At 36.3% G+C, this 26,467-nt stretch overlaps 1 protein-coding gene across 2 annotated transcripts; it reads right to left on the reverse strand.

Moving 5' to 3' along the window:
• Positions 1–2,162: 2,162 nt before the first annotated feature.
• Positions 2,163–25,874, reverse strand: grifin (galectin-related inter-fiber protein). Of its 2 annotated transcripts, none has more exons than XM_059531520.1 (4): positions 25,763–25,874; positions 3,154–3,233; positions 2,758–2,920; positions 2,163–2,643 (listed from the first exon to the last, which is right to left on the reverse strand). In XM_059531520.1, the coding sequence occupies exons 1-4, from the start codon at positions 25,766–25,768 to the stop codon at positions 2,482–2,484; spliced, it is 411 nt and encodes a 136-aa protein (XP_059387503.1). In that variant the 5' UTR covers positions 25,769–25,874; the 3' UTR covers positions 2,163–2,481. The 2 variants fall into 2 exon arrangements, with proteins under 2 accessions (XP_059387503.1, XP_059387422.1); XM_059531439.1 differs by lacking the exon at positions 25,763–25,874 and adding an exon at positions 4,910–5,008 and having other exon boundaries at positions 2,167–2,643.
• Positions 25,875–26,467: the final 593 nt, after the last annotated feature.

Consider the following 26,467-nt stretch of genomic DNA (forward strand, 5'->3'; position numbering starts at 1 on the left):
ATAATAATATGTTCACCTTACTTAGAACAAAAAGTAGGCTAACATAAGAACACAAAAAGTGTATTACAGGCACTGCTCGAAGCTTTAACTGGATAAATGCTATTGAAGAAAGTTTGCCTTATATAGATATTTACTTTCTCACATTGTGTGGTGAAAGTTGTCACAGAGGTAACCTGCAGGTATACAGTCTATTATCAGCTTTTAATGGCTTTTTAAGCTGTAACATTATATGATGTGATGCCCTTATGATGTAATGCACTTTATTAAAGCACTTTGTTTGAGCTATATTTAGCCAGCGTGATGTAAGGCTACACATCAGCTCTCTCACCAGTCTTTGACGTCATGTGGAGTCTCTGCCAAAAAACAAGAACACAGTGCATTATCATTGATTAAAGAAAGATTTGTGACCACTTATCACTTGTATACTACTCTTCAAAAGTTTGGGGTCAGTAATATTTTTTCCCCTTTTCTTTTATTCAGCAAGGATTTATTGTCACGCTGCCTGGTCTCTGTTTCCCTGAGTCTCCACTAGTGGTCTCACTTCCCCATAGGCACCTCACCGTAGGCACTACAATTCCCACAAAACCTTGTCCCTTCATCACAGTAATTGCACTCCTGTTAATTGCACTCAGGTGTCTTCACTTGTTAGTCATTATCCTCCCTATATTACAGTCCTTTTCTGTTTGTCTGCATGGAGTCCTTTCCTTCTGTCACCCAGTTTCCTCGCCTTCCGAGTTCCTCGTCTTCCGAGTTCCTGTTCCCGTTCCTGTTCGTTTATTTGTTGGATGGATTTATGGTTTTGACCCCTGCTTGTTGATTTCTCTTTGGATTACCCATTAAAACCCATACTGCGATTGGATCTCTCGTCTCCTGCATTTCACTGGGTCTCCGATCGTAACATTTATTAAACGAATCAAAACTGGAGGTAAACACATTTATGATGTTACAAAAATCTTCTTAGCCTTCTATTCATCAGTTAATTGTGAAAAAGTGACATATATTTGAACATATTTCAATGTGAATAATAATAAGGAATTTTTAGTGAGAAGCAAATCAGACATTACATTCTGCTCTGTACCCTATAATAACTATTACCGCTAGAGAGGACTGCGACTGGAATTCATCATCATTTGAACTTCTTTTGGTACCACTTTTGACATTTTTGCAAAAAATAAATGATTTTAGTTAACGTTACGCTTGTTTGTCTATTTTTTATTTATAACAGTATGTAGTATTAATAAATGGTTATGGGTAGGTTTAGGGGTAGGTGTAGGATTAGTGGCTCAAAATATCATTTTAATGTTATATTTTTACTAAAATTGTAATTTTCCTACACATTTCTGTCCATTATGTTTTATTCTTTTAACATTCTGTATAAAATGGGTAGGTTTGGGTTTGGGGTGGGGTTTAGGGATCTTACATTTATCAAAAAAATTATAAAAAGGGAAAAGATACATATATTTTTATGGCATGAAAGATTTGTAAATATCTTACGTTTTATTCGCTGTAAAAATGTAAGTATTTTTACATTGTGGTGCCATAATAACGTCAGTATTGTACGATTTACCACTTATCAAAACGTACAAAAATTTAAGTTTTGTGTCTTTTAAAGTTATGTATTAATAACTATGTATTAACAATGAGACCAGGCTGAATTTGGACACGCTACACGTATACTTTTTTTTTTTCATAAGTATGTTTGGTCACACTTTATTTTAGGGTCCAATTCTCACTTTTAACTAACCATTAACTATGACTTTTGCCTCAATTAACTCTTTATTTGCTGCTTATTATTAGTTTATAAGGTAGTTGTTAAGTTTAGGGTATTGGGTAGGATTATGGATGTCATGCATTATATGTACTTTATAAGCACTAATAAACAGCCAATATGTTAATAATAGACATGCTAATAATCAACTAGTTATTAGTGTGAATTGGACCCAATACTAAAGTTTTACCGTATGTTTTATATTGGAAAAAGAGTTTTATGCTAGTTTGACTAATTGTTAAACTTTCATGCTACAGTAAAATGCTTATTTGCAAAGACAAAGTAAAACATATTTTGTGTTCCTTGAGAATACATGTGATGTCACAGTAGAAAAAAGACTATTGATGTTTTGTTCTTTATATATATATATATGTGAGCATATTTTTAGTATTGATTTCTTAGGATGTTTCATCACAAGCAGACCCAGATGGATCTGCGCATCTATTTTTTGACATTGATGTTGTGGAAAAACACAAAATCTGAGTCACCCAGATTATTTTCAAACCTTCCATTTATTTACAAATTCATATGAATATGAAGTTTAGGTAAGGCATGTCAATGCCAAATATCACACCTTTACAGAGGATAATTAACCCAAAAGGATAATTATGAGTATTGAAAGGTGTGTAAACAGAAATGCGAAAACAATAACCCACCATACAAACACAAGGCTCACTCCAAATGAATCATCTGTTTGGCCCTATGCCCACCACTTAAAAATGTTTTTTGGCGATCTCTAAAGAGGAGATATTGACGTCATTGACCACTTGTACTTTCGTGACGGTCTTCAGGTCTTCCACACGGTGTTTATACTGCATCACCTTGGTTTCGTCAATGTAAACATGGAAGTTATCGTTGTCAGAGTAAATTTCAATCTGTTGAGATACAAGGAGTTGATGCTGACTAAATTATCCTCACTCATTACCAAACATAATTCCTGCTGCTCATGATACTTTGTCAATACAAAAGTGCTTGCTATGCTATATCACCTGAAAAGGCTCTTCTATCCCGAGGGGAGAGCTGCTGCACCTCTCCTCCTGTCCCCAGTGGTTGGCCATGTAGGAGTTGCAGATGATATCTGACTCAGTGAAGCGTGGGTTGAAATGGAAGGCTATTCTGTCATCGCGGTCACACAGGAAATTGATCTCAAACCTTTAGGACAGAGAAAGACATACGCTATAATGAACAAATTATTTTGGCCAATACTAAACCTATGAGACCGCTGCTTGAAGGGCTATCAAGCAGTAATAAAGACTAGGCTCTCAAGAAACACTCTATTAGCATTACTGGATACGTGTTTGTTTAACTTTGAGAGAATCTTGCCAGAACGTTAGCTGAACTTCTGAGAACGTTCCCTGTTAGCTGGAGAGGGACTGAAGACTTACTTGCTGGCTTCTGCTGGGGTCTCTCCTTTCAGGATGACACTCCATCCTGGACATAGACCATCAGGACAGGATGCCTCAAACTGTTACAAAACATTAAAAACATAACAAGCATCGTCACTGAAAAGGAGAGAGTGCATTTAGGGTTTTTCAAAAGGATGATGTTTATGACAATACTGATAAGTAGAGGCTAATATAATTCCAGCATATAATGTATATATACACAAATACAAATATAAATATATAGATAGATAGATAGATAAAATTCATTGACTTGGCTGTCGGTAGATTCTGGGTATCAGCCAAAGGTGATAATGTCCAGATGCTCTATATCAGCAGATATATAAGCCTAGCATTGATCTATCACTAATGTAGAGTATTTATGGTTCAGGCGACCCAGGGTGTTTAGGAGCTATAATTGTCCAAGTACCAAAGGCTTCCATTCAGGAATCACATCTCTGACTTCATCATGAATTAATAGATGATTGTTTTACTGCACGGGTATCACCATTTAAGAAAGAAATTAAGACGTTAAAGCAATATTCTGTAGCCTGAAGCTATGAGATTAATAATCAAGCAAGCAGAAGTTTTTCATGCAGATACAGTAGCTTGCCAGGATTGTCCGTAACTGATCACATTAGTCACTGCTGAAAGAAATCCCATCTTTCTTTCTTTTTTCTTTTTTTCCCCTTTTTTGTCGTGCTAGGCATAAAAATTAATTGCCTAATGAAGTCAGAAAAATCCCAGTTTGAAAAATGTAAAATATATAAAGGCATAGCATAAATAAAAACAAATAAGAAAATTAAATAAATAAAATGTTATTTATTTTAAACCTATAACCCTCCTTTGTTAGAAGAATGTGCACTTAGTATTTGCTTCTCTAATGTTATGCTGATGAAAGCAGTTTAGATATCACATGGACATATAAAAATACTTTTCTGACTTTAAATACTGATTGCAGACATAGAAAATTGAACTCAGCTATGTCTGAAATGCCATTAGAGGATGACGTTCCTTTGAGCATAGGTGAGACGTCGCCTGCATCCACATTATCAGTTCAGCTACAGGCCAGCACCTGTTTGTGTGCTACTATGCTGTGCCGCATGCTCTGTTATCTGGATTATGAGTCACTTTCATAGTGCTTGGTGCAACAGAGTGAGGACTGTTTGGGTAACCGAGGGGAATTGCAAAACTCGACACGCTTCCTATGCTCATCCCTGCTAGACGTCAGACTCCGGTTACTGCTTGCAGAGATACGCGTGAGATTTTATGCAGCATATATGAACATATATTGCAAGCAGAATCAAATATCTGTGAACTAGAAAAGTGCAGATTTGGAGCCTTACCAAAAATCACTGGTTGTTTAAAAGCCTCTCAATGACATTGGAAAGGAAAGGAAGCTGATTTCTGGAGTTTCACAGGTAGTGATGGAGTGTTCTTTAGATCGAAACTGAGCCTGTTTTAATGCCTCCACTACTTTAAGTGCAGTCGCATGGAAAATAATTAAAGAAGCATTAGTTTAGCTTTCAGAGAGATAGAGAGTGATGAGCTATGCAGAAGAGTTAAGTGTCACGCCATGAAGAAGCTATGCATTTTAAATCAAATATTGAATTATTAAAATTAAAGACCAATGCCAGACCCAAAAACTGCTTTAATCACACCAGCAACTTTCCATTTATGTGCTCAAGGACATTTTAGCATCACTAATACTTAGCTGTTACTTAACACAATAAGCAAACTTGACCTGTGTTTTCCTTACCCGTAATGCCATCTTGTCGTCAGGGCTGTCTATTGTTCAGCTTACAGCTGGATCTGTTATGGCAGTGAGGGGTCATTTAAAGAGAGGGCGACACCACGTGAGGGTGAGCTTAGCAAGGTTTTGGCGGCAAAATAGGCTTTTGTGTGTGGCAGGTTCATGCATAGAAAAAACTGTAGCGTAGAAATACAATGCAATACAATAACTTTGCCTTAAGCCACATGGGAAGCTTGTGACATGCAATCAGCAATAACATTAGGTCAGAATTTCAGGTACTTCACCAGTTGAATAAACATGACTGCAGATATAATGGAAACCATATACTGTATGGAAATAACGATGTGGTTAACTATCCATCGCTCATTATGCAACACAAAACATCACTTTTGAAATGAATCACAGGATTTGTTTTTCAGCCAATGGAGTGTGAGGGGAAAGATAATGTGATTTTGATGGCCATATTTCAGCCGCCCGGGACTCCTGTAGGAGCTGGCTGAGAGGAATTGTTGACATCATTAATGAGCGAGAGGTGTCATGTGACATTTGCAATGTTTTTTTTTTTTCCTGTAGCAGTGAATGATTGGCTGCTGATTGTGTGTATTAAACAACTATCCATGTGGGTGTCTGTTTGGACTTTATAGCCTATCAAATCTGCCAGCCCTCAGGAATTTCCTGTCTGCATTTAGTCACAATGGCTCGCTAAAGCTCATCAGGGCTGTTTGTATGTCCCTGCTTACAGCTGCAAAATACTCTGAATTTCTATACCACCAAGGCCTTAACAATACTATCATGGCCTTGTGCACAATATCACTCAAACTTTGCACCAAGTTAAAGCAAGTAACCAAATCAGTCAGCTCTTCTAAGCAGGCTCTTTTTACTATGGCCTTTGGAGACTGAATGTCCAAAATTACCCACTCTATTCTCTGCCAGTGATCGTATATAGTTTGTATAGTTCCTTGTGTGTGTGTTTACACACATGGCCCCTGGCTCTGGATTCTCATCAGTTGACCAGGCGGTTTCATGGCTGAGGACCCACCCTAAATTCCCTCCTCCACCCCTGAGATAGTAGGGAAGGACACAGCAGCATTCTGATCCCAGTGTGCTGTCATCTTCATGCATGCCAGGGGCTCCGTCCTGCTAGATTACATCCCATGTGAGGCTGTGAGGTGCCTCTCGGGTATAACAAGCCCAGACACACAGTGACAACAAATGGCTTGGAAGTGAGTGGGGGTCTAAACAGAATGCTAATATGAACTATCAACCACAACACGCAAACAAAGCATTGTGACACATCGTGTCGCTTAATTTTGGGGCTGTGAAATCAAACACTATCTGGTGAAGTCTGCTTCAGGCTTGTAGGAATCTTGAAATTAAGTGTATGAGTCTTGTGAGAAAAGATATTCACATTTACATATAACAATAGAACGTTAAATAGATAGAATGATAGACAGAATGCTAGATAGACAGACAGATAGACAGACAGACAGACAGACAGATAGATAGATAGATAGATAGATAGATAGATAGATAGATAGATAGATAGATAGATAGATAGATGGATAGATGGATAGATGGATAGATAGATGGATGGATAGATGGATAGATGGCTAGATAGATAGATAGATAGATAGATAGATAGATAGATAGATAGATAGATAGATAGATAGATAGATAGATAGATAGATGGATAGATAGATAGATAGATAGATAGATAGATAGATAGATAGATAGATAGATAGATGGATAGATGGATAGATGGATGGATAGATGGATAGATGGATGGATAGATGGATAGATAGATAGATAGATAGATAGATAGATAGATAGATAGATAGATAGATCAAAAGACATATAATGTATTTGTAAAACCCAGTTGAAGGTGTTACATAAAGTGCATATGTGATTTCACACATGCATGAATGCACTGGGTCAAGGAGTGTGAAATTAACTGTCCAGTGTGGTAATATGGTGGAGGTTTGAGGGAAGGTTGTACTGTCTGATAAAGTGAGAATGAAAAAGTCCTCTATATCCCTTTTTCAAACAGCATTATTTATAATACATGTTCATTTAATTTGGTAAATGTAGCATGTTTCATGACCTCTGTATGTCCCCATTGAAGTCCGAATCCAGTGTTTGTGTTGGCTGCATGTGCTCATACTGTAAACTTTCTCATCACAGAAAATCACTTGTGGATAAAACCAGCATGGGCTGAAATTTCATTCTCCATTTATTGCCATACATACATTTTTATTTAGAAACTAAGCCACAGGGGGAAATCTGTGGAGAAGAGGAACGTTTGAGTCACCAACATCACATATATGCTGTATTTCTCCCCATCAACCTTCATATGTTCAGATGCTGTCTAGCATCATTATACAGCGTGATCACAATATTACAGATTTTGTCAGTGCAGGGCTTTGCAAAGTGAAACCATTACTGACTTCATGTTCTGCATCTTTATTACTTGTCCCAATCTTATGAAAACTGATGACAAACTTGATAGCACACTGTATCTGTTTGTGTCTCAGAGACCTTTAATATAAACCATGAATATGTGCAGTGAATATTTACATGGTAAGACCCTATGACTGGTGAACACACTTGATGTTGTATTCATTCATTCATTCATTCACTCACTCACGCTTTTTCTGGGGTCAAATTGAATTATAAAAAATGAATTGAAAAATTCACCCCAGTCAAAAGCAACATTATAATATATATTTTCTATATAATTATTATACATTATATATATATATATATATATATATATATATATATATGTCTTCTCTAAATTCTCTATACATTAAATAATAATTTTAGATAAGTCAGATGAATATATTAATATTTAAAGCTAATATAAAGGTAAATAAAAAAATATATTATTATCACTGTTACTCTTAGTAAAAGTGTTAATTGAATGTTATTAACGGCCTCCGTGGTAAAACTTTTGAAATCATTGGCCAAATAAATTTTAGGTCCTAACAGAACATTAGGGATAGGCAAGGTCTACAGTTGGCCAGGAGAGGGCGACAAATATTTACTTATATTAATAATGAATACATGAAAAGTGTAATCTGTGAAAGGAAAAACCCTGTTGCTAATGGCGTCAAACTAGACCGTTGTAATTTTTTATAACATTGTTAATTTGTTTTTGTGAAAAATGGGGACATCCCATAGGCGTAATGGTTTTTATACTGTAGAAACTGTATATTCTATGGCCCTTCACCAACCCTACACCTAAACCTAACACTCACAGGAAACTTTGTGCATTTTTACTTTCCCAAAAAAACTCATTTTGTATGATTTATAAGCGTTTCGAAAAATGGTGACATGGGTTATGTCCTCATAAGTCACCCTCTCCTTGTAATACCTGTGTCATACCCATGTCATTATACAGAGTTGTGTCCTGACTCCTGATATGTCATAAAAACAAGAGCACACACACACACACACAGACACAGACACAGACACAGACACACACACACACACACACACACACACACACACACACACACACACACACACACACACATCTAAATGAGGACATTACATAGACTGCTATTGCTTTTATATACAGATAGTTGTACCCTTTTTAACCTAAACCCACCCCATACCCCTACCCCTACCTTTCACAGAAAACTTTCTTAATTTCTTCATCTTTATTTCTACTGCCATTTTTTTTAATCATCAACTCAACTGTCTCCATTGACCTTTAAATGATGCACTTCATCTCCATAACCTAATTGTATTGTTTTAGCTAGGCAGCCAACTACATTCTAGTTTTCCACTTTAATTCACACAATATTGAGTTTAACATCACCAAACATCAGAACTTGGGAGAAAACTCCTGTGAACTGCATCATCAGGCTACCAATACTCCCACTGTATAAAAAGCAAGCTACCCTGGTCTTCACTGAAGCGATATTATGTTCCATAAATCTAAGCTCTAAAAGGGGCCCATCTGAATTCGTCTTTCCTTTATAAACAATCAGGCTATACGTTATTCCAGTATATGTCACAGATAAGTTTTACCCCTTCCCAAAACACCCCATAAAATGCTTCTTTGAGAGACACAACCAGACACATGAGCTACACAGAGCACTAAACAACTCAAGCGTGTTCCCAGATGATTCTCAAGGCCTGATTTCTTCAAACCTCAAGTTTGTTGTTTACATCTCAGTCCTGTCTCAGGGTTTAAAGCTCTCATTCCCATGAGAGTCTAGACAAAAAGCCAAACATGCGTCGACCATGTCTCCATTTTTAAAAGGCCTCCATTCTCCACTGTGTCATTATGCCGTGTCTTTGTTTGCTCTGTCCTGTGTGCATAATAATGAGAGGAGGCTGAAGTTTCAGCCTTGTATGCAAGGCCCCCACTGATCTCATAATCTCATTTACATAATGATGCAGTGAGTCTCTGCTCTCTCAGAGGCGTGTGAATATGTGCCATATGGTGCAGATGGGACCAGACTACAGCATGACAGCGAGGGCAGCCTGATGGAGCTCTGACAGGCCTTTTCCCACCCTGTGCCAGACCGAGGTCACACAACAGGCTGCTCTTGTGTGCTTTTCTCTGTGACAGTCAAAGCATCATGAATCATCCCACCTGTGTTGGAATGAGCCATATGAAGGATAAAATCCTATGATATTTCATGGGTAGAAAGACATGGAACCTGTTCCCTGGCTGTGGCACATCTCGCATGCCTTGAATTTTGCAACCTGAAATTTAGCCACCTGCTTTCATGACTTGAACTTAGACTTGAACTAGAAGAACAACAGAAGAAGAAGAAAATGTGAGACAATTTCTAATATATTTCAAAATATACAATTAATGAGCTAAATATATACATTTTCTAATGTAAATATATATATATACACACACATTTCACTGAGCTTCACTGTTCACAACATTTAAAAAATATTTTTGCCAGATTATATATTTTTTGCCCTATGGGACATATCACCAGGACATTTTTCCAACTATTTTTTTTTCTCCCAAACCATAATAAATAGCATATGAAGTTGTTTATAAGTATAATCTTCCCCAAAGCAACGTTATGACTCAAATTCTGATTTAAAACACATCTTCATGTGGATCTGTTTTTCCAAAAAAACACAGATTCACACAAATATGCGCTCACACGGATATACATGTACAACAGATGGACAGATGCATCACTACAAAAGGGTAACTAGGTCCAGATGGGGGCTATATTAGCTCTACTAGCCCCAGCTGCTGTCTGAACATGACTGTGCAAAATCTGTCAGCTGTCCCTAACAGAAAGTGAATGGTTCATAGTCATGACAACAGCCCGCATGTACATTCACATGTGCCTAACTGAGCAAAGGGGGTTAGACACATGTATAAAGCTCTCTGATTGGCCGATTGGCCAACTGGCCTCCTGCTCTTTACCTCTGTTTGTGTCTCATTATGGGGCAAAGGCTGGGGATCCTTTGAAGATGACAGACCTAACTTCTCATGGCACGTAGAGAGAAAGGGCAAACAGAGTTAATTTTATTGCTTAGAGACTTAATTGTGTTCTCAGATATGTTTCATTTAAGAGTCAACTTTTTCTCAGATGTTTCTCTTAAAAATCAGTAGGAGACATAGAAGTCAGTAAATTTACAGACCTGTAAAATGAATGCAGATAGCATAGCTCAAATAATCTGGTTTAAAAAAAAAACAAAAACTGAGTGAATAAATTGACTTATTGAAATATTAATATTATTTGTATTTATTGATACAAATTCAGATGCCGTGTGACACAGAAATGCCACAGATGCCATCTTTTGGCAAGATTTTGGTGGGGATTCAATCAGTGATTTTATCAACGTGCACTTGTATTTTGTAGTCATTGAGGGTACAATGGTTTTACACGCCCACATGAAAAATACTAAAGTAATTTATAGCAAATACTATAGTGTTTTTAACCATACTATAGTAAAGTTTATTATACTGAATATATAACAGTATTTTCAAAACTTTATTAATGCGTGCTACAGCATACTGTAGTATTAACTAGAGTGAATTGATAAAATGTAGCAGGCCACACTTTGTTGTCATGATGAGAGAAACAAAGCTTTTTGAAAATTTCAATGAGCTGAAACAAGTGCTTCAATAAACGATTCACTGTTTCAAATCTAGTCAGAATGGTGCAATAAAAAATATTATATATACATATATATATATATATATTTTATTAGATTGAAATGTGTAGTCTATTAAATGCAATTAACAAATCATCCAATATCCTACCATTAAATGTCTGTATAATTGGGGTTATTTTGTTGAATTGTAGGACTTGTTTTGTTTGTTTTATGAATGGCTTGGCTAAATTATGGAATTACATTTGTTTCAATAATAATAAACGAAACTTTGTAACTTTTTCAGAAACTATCAAAAATATGCCATTACAAAAGAAGAAAAACACTATGAAAATGAAAAAAAATGAACTCAGTCGCACAAATTTAACATGCTCTTCAAATATGCTTCATTCTTTGTTAATGTTTTTCAAAGTTTTTTTTTTCGCTAATCATGGATTCTAAATTCATTGCCACAGATTTCGCTTACGTTTCGCAGTTTTTTGTTTGGTGTTTTGACACAAACCTCTCGTGGGGGCGGGTTTAACAGTGATCTACTCTGATTGGATAGTGACCTTTTGATGGACAGGTGCTCTCTGACCGGGAAGTACAGACGCCACCCAGTGGGGCGCATATTGGAAAGCTCTCGCGGTGATTAAATCTGGTCGCTACCGCAAAAAAAATCTTTTTCACATACAAAGTGAAAGACATTAATTTTAAGCTCATACACAGGTTCTACCCTGTAAAGAAGTGTATACAAAGATTTAAATATGACATTGATCTTACATGCTCTTTTTGTTCAATTTCTGAAGAAACTGTACACTTATTTTGGTCTTGTCACTACACTCAGAAACTTTGGGATGATATTGGTGTGTTTGTCAAGTGTAAGATTTTGCCAGGCTTCTCAGTACATATGAAAAACATTATATTTGGGTATTATGACTCTGACCCCACAAACGAAAATAACCGTTTTGTTATTAACTAAAAAAAATTCCTGAAAATTTCACGTTCACAAATGCAAATTCTCTGTCTTCTTTGTTTTCCTAAAAGAAATGGAAAACTATATGAATGTAATCTCAGTGTCTAATAAGAAAGCTATAAGGACTGTTACATTTGCTCTGCCTTTGATCTCCTTGTTTAATTTTGTTTAGATTTTGGCCCTCTTTTTATTCTTTATGTTTTTTTTTTTTGTGGTGGATATTATGTGATGTATGTTTATACCTTTGTATGTTTTTGTTCTCTGCATTAATAAAAATAGAAAAAGAAAAAAAAGCTCTTGCAGTGATTTGTATGCAATACGCCGTGCCTTGTGTTACTAAATATATAAATAATATTTGGCCTTCGATCGTCTCAGTAAAGATGAGCTCTCAGGAGACACGGAGCGGCATCGTCTTCCTCCTCCTCTTGTCCTTCAAGGCAGCTTGAAGTAGGCTAAGCTTGTGTTACTGAAGTAACCAATAACATCGATGCAAGTTTTTCATGTTACAGTGTGCAACAGTTTGTTGCGGGTTATTATTGTCATTCAGTAACACAAGCTTACTTCAGGCTGCCTTGAAGGACAAGAGCTCATCTTTACAGACTGAGACAATCGAAGGTCAAATATTATTTACATATTTAGTAGTACAAATTACAATCACGAGAGCTTTCCAATATGCGCACCACTGGGTGGCGTCTGTACTTCCCGGTCAGAGAGCACCTGTCCATCAAAAGCTCACTATCCAATCAGAGTAGATCACTGTTAAGCCCGCCCCCACGAGAGGTTTGTGTCAAAATACCAAACGAAAAACTGTGAAACGTAAGCGAAATCTGTTGCAATGAATTTAGAATCTGCGATTAGCGAAAACGAATCTATGAAAAACATTAACAAAGAATGAAGCATATTTGAAGAGCCTGTTAAATTTGTGCGACTGAGTTCATTTTTTTTCGTTTTCATTGTTTTTTTTTTTCTTTTGTAATGGCATATTTTTGATAGTTTCTGAAAAAGTTACATTCAGTTTTATAAAGTTTCGTTCATTATTACTGAAACAAATTTAATTCCATACTAAATATGTCACCAACAGACTAATAACTACAACTCTTCATTTATATGAAACAAATTTGTCATTAAAAATATCTACACATTTTTAAAACTGATCTGAGATCAGGTAAAAACCATACAGACATTGGTTCATCGATTCATAGTGATCATCAAGCCCTAGCAACAAACCACTGAAATTAACATAACAAAGCCCCTTTTACTATAAGTGTGTGACTTTGCCAGTTTCTGAATCACTGCTTCAAAACAAATGATTCACGAATGTCTTTTGATTCCCACTTTTACGTGTTTTATTAAGCATTAGTAACTGTCAGTGTACTGAATTCACACATTCAGATATTCACTAAATGTCTGCTTTAGCGCTACACAGAGGACAAAAAACATCATACAGGTTTGGAACAACATGAGAGTGAGTAAATTATGTCAGATTTGTCTTTTTTTTAAGCAAAAACCTCCATTTAATCTCAGTGCTGTCTTGGGGAAATCATTGAGATATTAAAGAGATGTGCCTTTCCTATTGACTAAGTCCTCAGCTACTGTTTGTGTAGAAACCACCCCTGACCCTGACCAGGTCACACACTCTTGACTCCTCACAAATCACGGGGGAGAGGAGAGAAGGGCTTGTGTGCGCGAGCAGTGCATGTGGCATGCCTGCCCATCACAGATGATAGGCATCCCAGGGGAGACCTCCTGCAGAAATGCATTCCTTCAGCTGCAGACGCTGTGGTGAGTCTTATGACCACAGCTCTGATCAAAATACACACCCTTTGATGATGATCTAAGCCCTCAGGAACCGTCTCACAGGCATAAAGAAGTAACTGTTCACATGTTCAGACCACTGAAGAGCTGTCAGGACTTCTGTTTAAACTATTTGTGATATGCATGATGATATTTAAAGGGACAGTTCCACCAAAATTAAAATTCTGTCATCATTTAGTCTATGTTTCAAACATCATCCCTGAAACAAAAGGCACAAAAGCGTCACTGGGGCTGTACCTATTCAAAAGGTGCTGACATGTACCATTTAGGTACTAATAAAACATTTAAGGTGCTAAAGTGCACTCTTTACAGGTAAATAAGGTACAAAGTTGTATCTTTGGAAGGATACTGCCCCAGTGACAGCTTATGCAGCTTTTTTTCTGAGAGCGTTGTATGACTTTATTTACTTGCATCACTTTATTATTGTGGATTTAATGAAGTTGGAACTAAAACAATGTTGAACCCCATTGACATATATATCTTTTTTCTGATTATCTTTGTTTTGTGTTCCATATAATAGAGAAATTCATATAGATTTGGAGCAACATCAGGTGAGTAAATTATGATGGGATGAAAAAAAAAAAATGTTTTTTTACAATTCAGAACATATGCAAAAGAGCTTACTCAAAGAAAGTCCATACATCTCAGATGTACAAATCAGATCTTCTTACGGTATAACTGTTTATGCTACACGTTAATGAGAGCAAATGAAGACTTTCGCTGAGGTTTACTGCTTTTCATAAAAAGTAAGTATCTCATGGGTCTCCTGTGGAGATGAATGTCTCAATCAAACTGCTCAGATTTGCCAAAATGTTCAAATTTTTCGCAGAAATCATTCATTATTTTATTTTGTTTATTGACTTTTATTTAACTTAATTGCCTCATTTGTTTCTATTTACATTTTTCTTAATTTTAAGAATAAGAATGTCAAGAGCAATGACTGAGATAAAGTCAATACAGCTGTAACACCTGAGCAACCCCTGAACAAAAAATATCCTCTGGGAATATATGGTGAAGACATACAAATCTATATTGGTCTGTTAAAAAATAAACTACATTCACTGAAACAGTATAAAACAGCAGGAGATATACACAGTGTAAAACCTATCACATATCCTCTTTAATTTCCATTCTTTTATGAGGAGCCATAAACAGCCCTGGCTCCACTAATAAAGGCCTAACATGGCCTGCTCAGGACCCATGAAAGGAAATGAACGCCTTTGTTCTCGAGGAGGTGAGATGCTGTGGCACAGTTAACATTTCTTTATCATTAACTTCTTTATTGCACAGGTGTATGATCTTTAGGTACTGAAATGATAATAAAGTTGTAAGCTTTCATATTTGGTTGCTGTCTTCCTTATCTGCTTGGACCAAAGTCCTGGATTCGTTAAGCATGTCAGGAAATACTGCTGCAGGTTTTTCACAGTCAGACTCACAGTCAGGCTGTCTGCATTGAGGTCAGCTCAAGAAATGAACAATAACGCCATTGTGCAAGACAATGATAAGGAAACTTTGACAGATAAAGCAATGCTTGAACTGCAAGCCAAGAGCACTAATAGAGTACTAATATTACTCTGTAGTTTGCCAGGAACAGTTAAACATTTGTTTACTGAAGTGTAAGTTGTGAAATAATAATCGGATTTGTAGGTTCAGATATGTTTTGTGATATTCTTCTTACTGGGAACAGCTATAAATCCAGCACACGTATTTGTGTTCAAGGAATAATGCACAAGGTTGGCAAATGTTCCCTTGTCATGATGTAATGCTCCTCAATGGTCCCTTCTGTTTCAAGGGAATACTGTGAGGGGGAGACAGAGACCCAGGAGGACCTTTCCAGCTCATTCGCTTGTTGACTCACAGGATTTGAGCCTCTAAATCTCAGCTAAACAAACTCCTTCATGGTCTGGTAAGACTTACAGACCCTTTTAGGAAACATGCTGTCTTTACTACTGAACCAGCAAATCCCCAAGAAAAGAAGAGACCAAGAAAGGAGACAAAATAATATGAAGAGATGGGATGAGATTACAAAAGAAGATAAGATAAGAAGAAACATGAAGAGGTGAAATATGAGTAAATGATGCAAATAAATAAGAAAATGAAATACAATTATAAAAGAAAAGAAGCAAATAGAGACTAGTGATGAGAAAAATATTCCAGTGATGAGATAAAACAGGACACGAAAGAAGAGATGAGATTAAATGATAAGAGAAGATAAAATTAGATGGGATGAGAAACAAACTAATGAAACATTAATCAGAAACAATAACAAATAAGAGGCAAGACAGAACTCCGTTAAACAAAATGATAAAAGAAGAGTTGAGACATGAAGAGATGACAAGACAAAACGTGAAAAGAAGAACGAGAACCCCAGAAATGAGAAAAAAATGAAGAGAAGAGAATAAATTAGAGACAAGAAGAGATGAAACAATGCATTGATAGAAGTAAAGAAATTGAGACAAAAAGAGATGCTGCAAAAAATAAATACATATGGGATGAGATTAAGAAAAAAGTGTGAAACAACAGGCAAAATCAAAATAATAAAAGAAGTGATGAGACATGAAAAGAGATGACAAGAAACAAAAATAAAAAAAATGAAGAAATGAGAATATATGAGGAGACAAGACAAGACATAAAGTGTAGAGAAGAGAAGAGAAAATAGAAAAGAGATGCAAGGAGATGAGAAATGAAGAGAAGAACTGAAAAACTGTGACACTCTTTTTTTGTTTGCAAATGCCTTTGTAAGACAGGAAGACAACATTTGTGTCAGTTCCCAAAAGGTAAAACAGTACAGAGTCCTGCACTGAACGGCCCATCAACAGGAGGCATGTCACCTGCCCTCCGGTCTGCCCATGACAGGCCCAGATTAGACTGCGTGGGATCATTAGGACTGAGCTCTTTCCTTCAGAAAGGAAAGTTTTTTGCTGTCCTCCTCACAGAAACCCATTCTGTCAAGGTGACACTAAACACTAATACAGCACTTACCATAATTACCATCATTCATATCCTTCTCATAATTCTGCCCATTTGACAATCCGTCTATTGAGTTGTTAGTACATGGGGGCTGCTCTGTTTGCTCAGCTTTTAATGGCCTCATCTCAGAGAATGAAATGGCAGCAAGTAAAGCAGAGGCCTTATGGTGCCCAGCAGGGCTCCTGCAGAAACAGAGACCAGAGGTTTGTGGCCCCTGGGTTCTATTTTTTCTGCCTTTCCTTTCAAACTATTTATTTTCAAAACACAGTAGACACGTTAATTAATATACAATCTTTTATATAATATTAAAGCGATAAGCTATGAGTGGCTGTGAGTTATAATGATTTTATCACTGGTAAAGTGACCAATAATCAGTGTTTGCTGATGTGAATGCACAAAAGACACAATGTTAAACACAGTTTTGCTTACAAGTTTACATACCTCTTGCAGAATAGGCAAGATGGTAATAATTTTACCAAAATAAGAGGGATCATAAAAATTGCATGTTTTTTTTTTTTTTTTTTTTTTTTGAAGTATCATCCTGATGAAGCTGTTTCACACAACAGACAAAATTATATGAGAATTTACACAAATGCACTGGTTCAGAAGTCTATTTGTGTAAATTCAGTTATTATTTCCATTTTTTATCCCTCTTATTTTGGTAAAATTAAATTAAATGTTTGGTAAAACATCTTGGATAATCTGCCAAAATTATTATGAGTAGAACTGCGAATACTTAAAATCAGAATGAACAATTATTCTAACAAGTAATACAGTTAAACCTTTCTTATACTTGCCAAGCAGTACCAAGCAATACATTTGTTGTATATTATTATATATTATTAAACATAACATGATATTAATAGCACGCAGTGTGTTTTGTCACTATTTTATAGTCAAATAGTTATAGTTCAATCAAAATTTATGAAAAAACAAACAAACAAACATACACAAACAAAAAAACCTCTGCGTATTACAGTTTGTCCTTTTTGCTCACATTTTATTTAAAGGTCAAATTCTCACCATTGACAAACCATTGACTGCAACTTTTGCCTCAATAAACTCCTAATGTGCTGTTTATTAATAGTTAGTAAGGTAGCTGTTAAGTGTAGGTATAGAATATGTGCTTGATAAGTAAACAGCCAATATGTAAATAGTAGGGATGCTAATAAGCAACTAGTTAATAGTGAGAGTTGGTCCCTATAATAAAGTGTTACCTTATTTTCTATATTATGATTAGATAATGAAAAAGAACAAGGGGTAAATAGTTCTTTATATAATTGATAACTGGTCTATGACTATAATGTAGTCTGTACAGTGTCAGACTAGCATTCCTATGCTAATGTGCTTTGCTGCTTTAGCCCGTGTTGAGACGTTTTGTTTACCAGACAAGCGTAAATCATGATATTGGAGGTCTTCTGGGGCATAGGGCTTCTTTTAGGGTCAGAGTGGGGTCATCTGCAAAAATCATTAGCCTCTTAGACGTCCACAAGCGCATCTACTGCATCCACCGTCATGCAACAAATCTGGCCTAGATGCTCTAGACGCTTGTCCATTTCACCCGTTCAAAACAAGACGGCAGAAATGCCAAAGACAACCAGGCACTCCAAACGCCCCACCATTAGACATGTTTGCAAGATTAATGAATGGAAAGAAGCCGAGAACAGTTTCAGGATATATGGCGACATGGTTCAAATGTGAGATATGTTGATAATTAGCAATTCTAAGCATGTTAGCCAGGGTTCAGAGGTCACAGATCAGGCCTGAGGTGTCTGTTACTGACGAATATACCATGTGTGAGAGCACAAGGTGAGTTGCTTTAATAATTTTTGAGTATTTTCCCAGACGCAACCCAAATCATACTTCCAGTTTCTTGCACACTTTTTGGTCTTGTAGACAGCAAGTCTGCAGTTCCCGGATGTTTATAAAACACAGAAAATTCACTGAGAACGAGAAAAATGTGCTTGGCTTGTTGAAAATCAAAACAGGTAGGAACACCTACATCTGTTATGTGAGATCTTCAAAGGGTACAAAGATTACGACATTTGAGAAGACAGTGTTTTGCCTCTTTTAAAAGTACAGTCACCATGTGACCAAGAAGCTGTGAAGATCCCACGGTGGTTTTTGGATTTCTTTTGAGCGATTATGTTGTGATTGTCCACATGCAGATAATGACCCTCGTGCTCTGAAGCCTGCGGGCCAGACAGCAAGCCTTAATTCAATATCCCTGATGTTCTGCTGTGTGTCACATCTGGAGTGATGGTCCACACGTGTGTTAGAGGAATCATCTCTGATTTGACACCTTGGCCTCAGATCAAAGGATGGCCAGGACTGGAGGTCTGGGCACAATGTGCACAAAGCAGACGCTGACAGATTCACGCTCTGACCAGCCGTTCTACCTAAAGAAACCATTTGTGCAGAATGCGCCACATATTATACTGAGTGACACCCAGGATAATCTGATCCATACACCAAATCTGGAGATGAAAACCACCATTATTCTTCATCTTAAGCATAGCAAGAGCTTACTGCTTGAAGCCAGGGACCCCCGAATATGAAAAAGCCCTTTGCGAGGGACCACCTTCCAAAAATACAAAGGAAGCTATGTACAAATATACAATAAATGAATTGACTTTCATTCAGGGTGCAATAAATTGCTGACAAGGGACAGTAAATACATTTAAAATGTTACAAAAGATTTATATGATAAATAAATGCTTTAAAACGTTCTATTCACCAAAGAATCCTGAAAAGAAAAATGTATTGCCATTTAAAAAAACAAATATTCAGCAGCACAACTGCTTTCCTTATCGATAATAATAAGAAATGTTTCTTGAGCAAATCAGCCTATTAGAATGATTTCTGACACTAAAGACTGGAGTAATGTTGAAAATGCAGTTTTGCATCACAGGAATGATATAATTTTTTTTATATATATTAAAAAACAACAACTGTTATGTTAAATTGTAATAATATTTCATAATATTACTGCTTTTACTGGATTATTCATCAAATAAATGCAGCATTGATGAGCATATGTGACCCTGGACCTCAAAACCACAAAGCCATGAGCCACAATTTTTTGAAATTAGGATTTATACTGAATAAATAAGATTTGAAAATATATATATATATATATTTTTTTTTCTTGAGAAAATCGCCTTTAAAGTTGTCCAAATTAAGTTCTTAACAACAAATATTACTAATCAAAAATTAAGTTTTGACATATTTACGGTAGGACATTTACTAAATATCTTCATGGAACATGATCTTTACTTAATATCTTAATGATTTTTGGCATAAAAGAAAAATCAATAATTTTGACCCATACAATGTATTGTTGGCTATTGCTACAAATTTAAGAATGGTTTTGTGGTCCAGGGTCACATATGGGATTTATTAAAAAAACATAAAAAAATTGTAAAGACCCCAAATTTTTGAACATTGTTGAATGTTTACACTTACTAGAGGAAAAAATAAATAAAAACCCTTAAATGTGATATTATAATGACAATATGCTAAATTTAGTGATTAGCTTGCATTAGTCTCTGTACTAAAATATAAAATAAATCATTGAAGCAATATCTGGAAAATATAATTTTGTTAATTTTGTTTAATCAACCAATACTTCTTTTTAATATTATTATTTTGATCATTATTATAAATAAATGAGACTGACAGAAATAGCATGTTGCCATGATGTTCGCAGGTGCTCTCTTGTCTTCATCCTGTTACCCATTTGAATGTAAATTTTGGTACTGAAAGCTTCTTCCTCCACACTTCATCACATACTTTTGTTTGCATTCTTCTATACTGTTCTCTCACTTACAAGAGCACTTCCTTTTCCCTTAACTACTAATGGATTTACAAACAGAGCTCAGTGCTGCCTGGTGTTTACTGAACATTTAAAATTAAAGTAAAGAGAAGACTTTTTTTCTTAACAACATGGTGCAATTGTCGTGAAGTTGTTGTTAGTTTCTATAAATCGCTCAAGTTCCTGTGTGTCTAAAATGCCTGTAAGATTTCATTTTCACTGTTTCTGAAACTCAACCGGGGGTAACTTGAGGACAGAAACAATCACTTTATGTTTTCCAACTGTTTTACGTTCAATAGACCCAACACAGAGCGGAAACAGGTCAAACTGCGACGAGAGGCTTTGTGTGGTGATATCACTTACAGCTTTCTTTGTTATCTACTGTTCTGATGCTGTTGCTGTTCCTTTATTATTTGACAAACAGCATTTGTTTCTAAGAACAAAAATCATAAGAGACAGACTAGGGAGAGGATCTAGAGAACCAGAGGTTCTTGGAAACAGGGCATGAACAGTCTTATTGAACTTTTTGTGTGTACAGCTTGATGACAGAAGAAGCAAGTGTAAATTGATCATACTTTTCACTCAAAACGACCAGAGGAACATTGATTGCAGATGTGAATCGTGCTGTAAAGAGCATGTGCATGAGCATGTCCAAGGAGCGAGGGAGGGAGAGAGAGATAGTGTGTGATGGCAGATGGTGGGGCAGAGCCCCTGAGGCTAAGAGCAATGTTATACCCTGAGACCAGGACACCTAATAATGCCCTGTTGAGCTTCCCACCTGCGGCTCCCCAGCAGACAATGTTATCTCATCTCCCTGACCTATTGTGCGTCTCATTGGCTGTAATGATGGTGGAGAGATCCACACTACAATCCAGATCTCTCCCTGGAGAGCCGGACCCTGGGAACGGCTCTACAATCAATGCAGTCTCCTCATTACACCCCAACATTAACATCCCCAGCGATGCACAGAGATGGGATATAGATCTTTGATGGTCATTCATCTACACAGAGACATGCAAACTGCATATTTGGATTTGAGGTTTAATTCCTGAACAGTGCTTTATTGGTAGTGAGTTGTGACCCCAAAATGGCTGCTTTCAAGGTTTTTTTTGTTTTGTTAAAGACTCAATAACACAAAAATGGTGTGCACATCCCAAACATCCAAATAGGACGCAGGTGCAAGACAACTGAATAATATAATCAAATAAAGAAGTGAAGTCTGCACACTGAAAACTACTGCTCCAGAGGAATTTAATTAAGCTCATGCTTTTTTTTTGTGCAAATGTATCAGACATGTGTGCATGGGTTATGCAATTTTGTCTTCAAAAACCACAAACAAGCTATGCAAGCTAAAAAGTGGATGTCTTTAAATATGGGTTCACTTTGAAAAAAGATAAATGTGGTTTTTGCTGACCACTGTGTGTTTTGTGGGCTAAATTACTGACTGCCCTGAGTATGAAACTACCAAAATTCAAAACACCCATAGAACCAAATTTATCCATTTAGCTTTTCTATCCATGTTAAGATAATAATTTAGCATACCATTGGAGATACAAATGCATACATATACAGACAACATGTTCTTTATGAAAAAGAAGTACACTTATTAGTTGAATACTTTTAAAAAGAGCACAGAAATAGTAACCAATCTTTTGATCCATTGAAGTAGTTATTTTAGTACATGTTTGTGTAATTTCATGTCTACTCCTGAAATGCACTTAAAGTATACTGCTGAATGTACAAGTTTATGGTAAACTCAGTGGCGGTTCTACATTGAAATACACCCTGGGCGAGACCCCTTTCGAGCACCCCCCCCCACCACACACACACACACACACACACACACACACAAAAATAAACAAAGTTCTGCACAAACAGTTATATTTTATTATAACAACATAAGTGGTAATTTATTAACTATTGCAATTTAAACAGCAAACACACTTTTTAAGGTGCACAATTTCCACCTCCAACATTGCCAAAGGACAATGAACACCATTCTGCACAAAATATGAGTATAAGTCATCAGAACTTAAATAAATATACACTATATTAATATGCCAAAAATATATACAATCAGATATATAAAAAGTAACAAAAGCAGAGAGCAACAATATTATCAACAAAAAATATGAAGAATATTTGGGCTTCTCCATCAGCGAGACCATCTAATGACCACTGACAACTGTTCTGTGTGGCTTATATCTGGGGTGCAATCCAAAATTATTGAAAAAAACTTTGCCTGCTTGATGTCATCCACTATAGCAGATGTGATTTTGCTGCTCAACAAATCAATCAGCTCATTCTGCACATGATGGCCTAGGTAGCTGTTATGACTTGCTGTTCCTCTTTTGACACGGTTAAGGTGATCTTTCATGATGGGATTAAGCCTGGCCATAAGTTCGACCTCTTTGAGGAAGTTCCCATTTGATGGTGTGAACAGTGTTTCTGTGTGAACGAGTAATTTCGAATAACCAGTGACTGCACGATAGCAGTGAGACGTGTCAGCACTGCTCTCCATCTCACCCTTTCAGCCTCCAGAAGTGCCATCTCCTGCTTATCAATAGTTGTCCCACTTTTTAACCTCACTGACAGTTCCTTCCATGCTTTCATGCAATTGAGGTGTTCTGTACTGTTTTCATGTGATGTGAGATAATTGCTTGCATGTTTCCAATTTGCCATTCCTGCACTTGTTAAATTGATGTTCCTCTTGGAAAACAATTTGCAGCAGAAGCAAAAGAGGCTGTTGTTCTTAATTGAATAAATCAGCCAACTTCTTGCCATCTTTTCACCACTTACTAATGTCTTCTTAAAATATTGGTGGTGGCAACTTCTCCCATCACTCTCATTCCTACGGAAAACAAAGCCAGGTGGCACCTTACTTGGTCCTCTGCGAATCAGCTCAGTCCGAATCCTGTCAGTCAGATGTGAGGGCCAGTTAGCAAGGTCGGTTGACAGAGGCTCATCCTCACCAGTGGGGCTCAGTGGGAGTTCAGCTCCAGGCATTTCTATCAGACAGCATATTGGCATATTACTCAAAACACATAGCAGTGAAAAAACATAGTCCTACTCATAAATTATCAGAAATATTAAAATTACATTAAATTGCAGTTGTCCAGTTGTCTTGTAGCCTACACACACACACACACACACACACACACACACGATATGCACACCTGAAAGCTCATGCTGGGGAGAAGTAGAGGCAAAGAGGTCTTCATCCTCAATATCAGATATTTGTGGAGACATGTGTGTATCGGAGGAGGTGGTTGGCTCATCCTGACCAGTGGCAGAGGATGCTCCAAAATATTTTAGAAGTGCCCTTGAAATTGCAATTGAATTGCATTTGAAATCAAAAGACCATAGGATAATGTTTTATAAAGCTAAAACAGCCTGGGGTCAAATTGACTCAAAACATAATAGAAGGGTTACATAAACATGCTCTTACACACTAAATGTCTGTTATTACATGCTATCCTCCTAGACCCGGAAAAAAAACATTTATTATTATTTTTTTTTTCGCCCCCCCCCCCATGTCATCACATTGTTTAGAGCATAGAAACAAATGGTAAAAAAAAATATAGAAATTTTATTTTATTCATGTTATGCTATGGTCACTGGGACTCAATTGTTTAAAAAATAAAATGACTTTAAATTATATGTATAGGCAAAAACAATGGGATTTTATTTTTTAATCACCAAAAACTTTTTGGGTTTCAGGATATTTTTCAACCAAAATTTGTATATTAATCTAACTTTCATGGAGGAACCATTAGCTCTTTGGTTACTGTCTCAAATTCTATGCATGACACACTCTTAGTTATGACTTGTATTCTTAGGAAACTATACTTAGCATACTGTGTAGCAAATAAATAGCAAATGTTCGTCTTTAACCTACAGATTTGAAAATGCCGTTGGTTATTTACAGGGCCTAACGTTAAACCAACTGATGGAAATGATAACTGAACTTGTAACAGTTTTATTGCAAAGCACAATATTATAAATTAGATCTCATGATTGAGTTGAAACCAAATTATTGTTGTATAAGCATAGCAAGCATCATAGCAAAAAGGCTAACAAAGAGTTATACCCACCACCAATTAACATTAGCCCTTCATTCATGAAATGGATACTGTAATCATACAGAGAGAGAGAACATAGTTGCATACCTTTATCTTTTGCTTGTTTCTCCTCTTCTTCTTTTCTTTTTTTTTCGAAATTGGGCTCCTGATGGCTTTGACCTTTCTTCTCCATCTCTGTTTATTTGGCACTCGACAATCAACAGATTTCCCATCCCCCCAACTGTCACTCATGACCTCACGACCAGAAGTCAAAACTAAACCAATTCACCTTGATGACCGCATAATCGTTTTGTATTACCTAGTTTAATTTGCAGGAACTATATGCCTGTATTATAACATTATGAATGAAATGTGCATTATTTGGAAGAAAGTCGAGGTGTGTGACTGATTTTAGCCTATTATTAATTATATTAATAGTGTGGATTCCCCCCCGCCCTGTCCGTTCAATTACAGAGACCCAGAGGTGAAATGTCGCCAGCGCCTCTCGCCCCGCCCCCTTTTACACTTTTCTCACAATACACAGCTTCTGTGCATTGTACATTTTCAGCAAGCAGGGGCGCCGGCAGCTGCAGGGAGCGCCAATTTGCCAATTCCACGCACAGTGAAATGATATAAATGATGAAAAACCGTTTCGCGATGCAGAGGTTTTTTTTTTATCTGCTCGTGCTGCCGCCCCCAATGTGTCACGAAAAAATGATGCCCCGGGCGGCTGCCCGGTTCGCCCGTGCCTAAAACCGCTACTGGGTAAACTAAAATATACTTTTATGTTGTTTCAATTAAAAACTTGAATGTCATTGTATTTGTATACTGATAAATTTATATCTAAAATATATTCACTGTAAATGTAATATTGAATGACACTGCAGGTAGTGAAGACATTAAAATAGGAGCACTTCTTCAAAAGCATGATAAAAGATAAAAAAATTTAATTTAAGTAATTGCTTTTCATTTGACATAATTATAAAATGAACTTATTAAAAATGTACTTAAATGTGTTAAGAAACACTTAAGTGGCTTTTTATTTCATTAATATTATATAATATACAAGTATAGTAAGTAATAAATTGCACATTTGATACAACAGTTCATCCAAAAATTAATTTTTTTAATTTACTCACATTCATTTTGTTTTAAACCTGTGTGAAAGAAGATATTTTGAAGAATGTGGCTAACCAAACATTTGCTGGATGCCAATATATTTTCAATCTTGATATTTTTGTTTTTGTTTACTTCTGTTTTTTGGAGCTGTCCATTGTCACCAATTGATGTCCACTGTAAAATCCAAAGAAAAAGCTAACTTTATATACAGCCTGGATTTGCATTGTTTGTCTTGCATTTGAATGTGTAGATACAGATATACAACCGTATGTTCTGTTGAGCTAGCAATTAGTTGTCTCAACATGACCATCAGTTTATTTATTTATTTTAATTTTGGGGACTTTGCCTTTTTGATCGGACAGTTACAGGAAATGATGGGGAGAAGGAAGGGGTGAGATCAGCGAATGACCCAAACCGGGTTCGAACTCAGGCCACCCAAACACAAGCTACAATATCAGAGCATTCATAGGTCTCCAACTGTAGACTTTATAATATGTATTTATATAAAAAATATTGAAAATATTGAAAAATATATTTTTTTAAATACATATTATAAAGTCTGTACAATAATGTCATTGTGATATTTTTCCAAATGCATGTTGTAAAAAAATGCATGCCATATTCTAACTATAAGAGTTAGAAAAAGCAGAAAAAGTAATTAAAAAAACGAACAAATTGAAAATAAAAGCTAATTGTTTTCAACATTGCAGTGGAGTATCTTTCTC

Source organism: Carassius carassius, chromosome 1, assembly GCF_963082965.1.
Source record: "Carassius carassius chromosome 1, fCarCar2.1, whole genome shotgun sequence".
In the NCBI taxonomy this organism is placed as follows: Eukaryota; Metazoa; Chordata; class Actinopteri; order Cypriniformes; family Cyprinidae; genus Carassius; species Carassius carassius.